General features: G+C 56.7%; 1 protein-coding gene across 6 annotated transcripts in view; it reads right to left on the bottom strand.

Moving 5' to 3' along the window:
• Window positions 1–1046: 1046 nt before the first annotated feature.
• The window catches only part of MEF2D (myocyte enhancer factor 2D), a 35353-nt gene continuing 30399 nt past the window's right edge, over window positions 1047–6000 (bottom strand). For 5 of the 6 annotated variants that reach the window (XM_021089674.2, XM_021089677.2, XM_021089675.2 and 2 more), the window contains 2 exons: window positions 5279–5585; window positions 1047–4967 (listed from right to left, as the gene is read on the bottom strand). In XM_021089674.2, the coding sequence (XP_020945333.1) occupies window positions 4956–4967; window positions 5279–5585 (319 nt within the window). In that variant the 3' untranslated portion in view covers window positions 1047–4955. Of the gene's footprint in view, window positions 4968–5134; window positions 5586–6000 lie in introns of those variants that run through there. The other variant, XM_085022727.1, reaches the window with a different exon arrangement.

Here is a 6000-nt window from a genome sequence, read left to right as displayed (position 1 = left end):
GAGCCAAGCCCTCCCTCTGCACTACCCTCCACAGCCCCTGCATCTGCCCCACAGCACAGCTGTGCAGGGCATGGGGCTGTGGGAATAAAAGCATAAAGGCCACCAGCCCCTGCCAGCCCTGAAGGCACCAGATGGGGGAGACTTTCGAGTCACATGAGGAAGAGGGAGGCTCCCTGGCACTGTTTGTTTTCTTTTTTAATTTTTTTAAATTAAAAAAAAATGTTTGGGGGGGTCTTTTTAGGGCCACACCCACGACACATGGAGGTTCCCAGGCTAGGGGTCGAATGAGAGCTGCAGCTGCCAGCCTACGCCAGAGCCACAGCAATGCAAGATCCGAGCCGCATCTGCGACCTACACCACAGCTCACGGCAATGCCGGATCCTTAACCCACTGAGCAAGGCCAGGGATAGAACCTGTGTCCTCAAGGATGCTCATCAGATTCGTTTCCACTGAGCCACGATGGGAACTCCTTGGCACTGTTTAGAGCCCTTCAAAAGGGAGGGGTAGGGCAGATGCCCCTGCTGGAGGGAGCTCTGTGGGAGCTGTGAAGGCAGAATCCATCTGTGCCTAAGACAGTGCCTGGTAAGCTCCTGCTGTGGAAAAATGTTCAGTAGTTGAAGGTCCTCTACCACTCGCTCCTCCACCACACACACACACACACACGGTTCTGCTCCTGACCTGGCCTTGAGTGTTCTGTTTTTCTCCTTCCAGGATCCCTCCTCTGGCTTCTTCTTTTTTTGGGGGGCGGGGGAGGGCTGTACCCACAGTATGGGGAAGTCCCAGGGCCAGAACCCGTGCCACAGTCGTGACAAAGCCGGATCCCAAACCCACTGCACCACAGGGCAACTCCTGCCTCTTTTCTGACTTGGCACCTGGGAGAAAATCTCATCTGAAAACCCCATGTCAGACACCTTGAAGTGCCAGCTCGGCAGGCTAACCGCAGTTCTCTCCTGCTAAGGGAAGCTCCGGCCTCTCACACAGCACACAGACCTTCCTGCCCCCCCTCCGTCGACCGCACCAAAGAAACCAGAACCCAGGCCAAAATATCAGAAACGTGTATTCTTTTTTCTTTTAATAGTAAACCTCTTTACAACAAATATAGTGAAAGAGTTTTCAAACAAAACTCATAAGAATCTCGAGGACTTTGTCTTTCCTTATTGTGTAGAATACTAAGAAAGCATCACCATACAGCACGAAAAGAAATATTGAAAACAAATCAACAGCCACACACTTGGACTCGCCCTGCCCAGGACCCAGGAGGAGCCCCAGGAGTGTGGGTGATTGTCGGGTTTGGGGGTGGGGCACCTCCATGGCCTGTCCACCCCCCCTCCTTCCCCTTCCCCTCCCTCTGGGACTTGAATGGGGAAGACAGAGAGAATCCAGATTCTCCATAGAACATTCCAACCCCCCTCCCCCCTTACAAATCCCATTCCTCCGACCCACTCCTTAGGGGGTGGAGAGAGGTGGCAAGAGGGGAGATGAGGCGTTCCCAGGCTCCTTGTCTCCTCCCCTTCATGAAAGCCTAAATCCACCCCCCACCCCACCCCAGGGGATTCCAAAGAGTCAGTTAAAAATATATAGAGATATTTCTAGATACACTTTTACATCATTTCTGTTTCTCCAAACAAATAAATAATCAGCAAGAGAAGGTGCATTACTTCCTTCCTGTCCAAGGTGGGGGGTGCTGGGGAAGGGTCAGGGGTCAGTCTCGCTGTACTGAGTGCACTGCTGAGGGGAGGGGAAATGGTGTGTTCCGCTGGGATGTGGTATGTGTGTGTGTGGGGGGGGTCCTCTTGCCCACTGTCCCTGAAGCTGTGGGAAACCTGGGGAGGAGAGGGGCATTTGGATGACTCCAGTGATTACTTTGGCAAATGCCCAGTTCTTCAGAGGAAGGAGTGGGTGGAGGCAAATTTGGCTTGTGAGAGGAAGAAGAACTGAAGTCCCCACTTGAGGTCTGGGTTCCCAGGGACCCATTCATCTGGCCGGCCAGGAGCCCCTAGCCCCAAGAGCAACCTTGGGATACTGAATTGCAGAAATGTCACGTATTCATTCACAGACCATCCCCTGCCCCAGGGATAGAGAGAAAAGGACACACACACACACCCACACATGGTAATCAAAAGCCAGGTTTGCCATCACAAGGCAGAGGGCAAAACTGGTGAATATTGCACCGTGAACTGCAGGGGCCCTCACCCCCACCCCATGTTTAATGATGGCCAAGCCCAGCCTAGAAAGGTGGGCGGACTGACGGCAGGAACAGCCTGAGAAGGGAAGGCCAGTCGTTCAACGTTTATTGAGCACCTGTCATTCACCTTTCACCTGCTCAGCATTTACTGAGGCCAGCTGTGTGCCAGGCACTGGGCAAGGCTCTGGGATGCATGCATGAATGCACACCACTACACCCTGGCTGCTTTCAAGGCCCTTCTTTCAAGTCTCATCCATTCTTGACAATCCCTCTAGGAAGCTTTGGGAAGACTGGGCATGCTGTGTGCCCAATCAGCAGGTGACGGGTAAGCTGTAAGGAAGGGTCACTGCCCAGGGGAGGAAAAAGCTTTGGGAGAAAGAGGAACTTGGGTGTCACCCTGAAGAAGCAGGACTGGGGTCGGGGGAAGAAGGTTCTCCAGGAAAGGGAGTTGTGTATAAACATGTGGGGGACTGGCTGGACAACTGTGCATGGAGCTGTGGCAGAAACAGGGCTACTGAGAGAAGCAAAGAGGCCCAACCGCCTGACCCCCAAAACTGCGGTATAAACAAATTAGAGTGGAGGTTGAGAACAGGTGACGAGCAAGGAAAAAGAAGTGGGGCCCAGGAAGGAAGGTCATAGAGTTAGAAGCCAGGGATGTGTAGCTGCAAGAGCCACCTGTCCTTCTGTAAACACACACCCAGGCGCACGCACGCACGCACGCACACACACACACACACACTCACACACAAAGCCCGCAGAGCTTAGTTCACGCAGAGATTCACATACGTGCCCAGGTGGGCTCAGAGACACAAAGGTACACGCATGCAACCACACACACACATAAATAGAAAGGTACAGTCAGACGCATAAATACCAGATGCCCTTGTAAACACACTTGGGCACCTGTGCAGTCACACGCACCCCTCTGGTTTCCTTCCCTGCATCAAGTGTCGGAATACTGCAAGCGGCTGGATCACAGAGGTGGGCAGAGTCACCTACCACAAAACCAGGCCTTGTCTAACTCTATTTTCCCACCGGCATGAAACCCCAGGGGAGCCCTGCCTGCACCCCTTGGGCAGAGGAGCTGGGCTTCCGTGAGGGAGCAGGGCAGGCCCCAGTCAGCCTGCCCCTGTCACCCAGGCCAGGCCCCATAGGGCAGGGGGTGGTAGTGGATCTCAGGCTGGGGGCCTGCCCCCTCCGGTTTGATCTGTGATGCAGCCTGAGGTCTCGTGACTCCAGGCCTAGGCTGCCCCCATGGGGAGGCAGCAGAGGGGGCAGACTTGGGGCAAGGAGGGGAGCAAGAACAACAGCAGAAGAATCTCGTCTGTACAGTACGGGCCGTTTGAATCATTATTATTACAATATACTTTGACAAAAATAGAATCTCATTTCATATCAATACAACAACAACAACAAAAAAAACAGTTTCTTGGACTGTTACACGGCTAACGTTTTCCAAAGGTTGCTATTTACAATTACAGTAGCCAAGAGGGAAGGCGGGATGCGGCCTGGGGGTGGTGGGACAGGAGGTAGCGAGACAATGAGGGCGCCAAGAGCAGGGAGGTGGGGTCAGGAGCGGAAGGAGCTGGGAGGAGGGCTGGGGAGAGGGGCCTTGGAGGAAAGGGAGGCAGGCCTCCTGCGGGCCTCCTCCTCCATCCCCTCTCCTGCCCGCCCTCACACACCAACCCAGTCCACCCCTCTGGGGATGTGTACGTGCAAGGAAGAGCAAGTCCCCTCACTCACACTTGTCCCTGGATGCAAGGGTTCCAGGCCTCAGGCACCCCAGGGTGCCGGGGCCGTCTCCTGCTGAGCCATCTCACGTCCCCCACCACCTCCCCAGTCCTTCCTGCACTCTGTGGCCAGCTTCACAGGGCTGGCGTCAGCTGAGGGCTGGGGAGCTATTGCACTGTATATCTTAGAGAAAATGCTGGGGAAGGGAGGGGGGCCCCATTCGCCCCTTGCCCAGCCCTTCTGCCCCTCCTCAGCCCTCTCCTCATGGCTCTCTGTCTTTCCAAATGTGCTTCATAGGGGCCCCCGCCTCAGATCCCTCCCCACCAGCCTCGGATTCCCAGGCAGCCTTCCCAGCCCCAAACCTTGGCCAGCCGGCACCCCCACACCTCGGAGGCGGAGCTCACACAAGGATCAGTGAGAGTGTGCTGCGTATGTGCAGGGGCATTTGGGGCCCAGGCTTGGGCATTTCTGCCCCATGTGCCCATGGCCACAGAATGGCCCAGAAGCAGAGACCCTTTTCAGAACGTCTGCCTCACTTTCCCCTGAAACACAAACCCACTCATCAAGCCGACTTTGGGGTTTCAGTCTATTGTAAGGGGTTTTTGTTGTTTGGTAGGTTTTTTTGGTTATTTCCCTCTATCTGGGGGATGGGGTGGGAGGGCTCCGCATGCAGGGCTCGGCACCTGTCCTTTCCCAAGGCCTATCGGGCCCCCCACCCCCTCCTGCAGCATATGTGTACAACGTGCAAAGTGTCCCCCCCTTCCCGCAAAAAAGAGGCCCCCCCGGCCAGTGAAAATGGCGGGGGGTGCAGAAAGAGGGGGTGGGAGTATCCCCCTCTCCAAAGCAAGAATCCAAATTAAAAAAAATATAATAATAATAATAATATAATAATAATTATACACAAATGTAACCGTCAACAGGACACGGAGCACAAGAAAGGAAGTAGGGGTCGAGCGGGAGGAGCCCAGGACAGGGAGGGGTGGGCGGTGAGATTGTCAACTCTTCATCAGGGAGGCTGAGAGGAGGGGAGTGGGAATCGTCACTTTAATGTCTGTGAAGAGAGGAGATGGAGAAGGGGGTTGGAGGCGGTGGCCCAGGCTACTGGGGTATGTGCCCCCCACACCCCTCTCCCAGTGGGGCCAGGATTCTGATGGCAGGGCCAGCTCTGAGGGGAGAGAGTCACCGAGCAGAAGGACTGACGCTGGCGGGAGGGGACATGGGCCTGCGGTGGGGGTGAAAGGGCTGCGGGAAGGGCTAGCTGGCCACACAGCCTCTCGGGTGGGAGAGGAGACAGGCAGGGGCAGCGGGGCAGTCCCTGGGTGTAGCAGACAACGGCGGACAGGAGGGGTGATGCTACAGTACCCAGGTATCGAGCCGCATCCTCTTCACAGCTGAGCCCTCAGCCTCAGGCTCTGGGGCTGGGCGCAGCAGGCCCAGTGTGGGCCCGAAGTCCCCCCGTCCATCATCCCGGTCCCCCGTCTCATAGGAGCCCCCTGCCGGGCTGCTGAGACCGTCGCCAGGCTCAGGGCGGGTAGCCGGAAACACAGCTGGAGGGGGAGGCGCAGGGCTGCGCTCACGGCTGGGGGACACTGGTTCTGACTTGATGCTGATGTGGGGGTGGGTGGTGACCGTGAGGGCAGCACCCACATGGGGCAGGGGGCTGCCCGGGCTGGAGAAAGGTGATGGGCACGGGGCACAGGGGACAGGAGAGCAGGGGAGTGACAGAAAAAGTGAAGAGGAGGTCACGAGACAGTGAGAGAGGACAGAGAAGGAGACGAAGGGGGGTAGGGGAGGGGAGCGACAAGGGGACAGACAGGGGGACCAGAAGAGGGGGAGGGCCGAGTGAGGGGGAAGAAGGAAAGAAGTCACATTAGTTGTCTTTCCATCCTGTGTCACCTTCTGCAGTCCAGGGGCCCCCGGCCCACCCCCACCCCAGGGCTGATGGGGGCAGGGGGCGGGGGCGAAGACACAGGGCAGGTCTCCCAGGCCTGGACAGGGGCCTCCAGGGCTGCCACTTAGTGGCTTCCGTGCTGTCCACTGATGACAGACAACCTCAAAGGGACCCCCAGCTCTCAAGAAGGCCC

The sequence above is a fragment of the Sus scrofa genome, chromosome 4, assembly GCF_054392235.1.
Source record: "Sus scrofa isolate SSC_HxYL_T2T_F1_AM1 chromosome 4, Sscrofa_HxYL_maternal_Yorkshire_Landrace_v2.0, whole genome shotgun sequence".
In the NCBI taxonomy this organism is placed as follows: domain Eukaryota; kingdom Metazoa; phylum Chordata; class Mammalia; order Artiodactyla; family Suidae; genus Sus; species Sus scrofa.
Note: the sequence above shows the minus strand (reverse complement) of the source record. Positions and strands in the feature narration are given on the sequence as shown.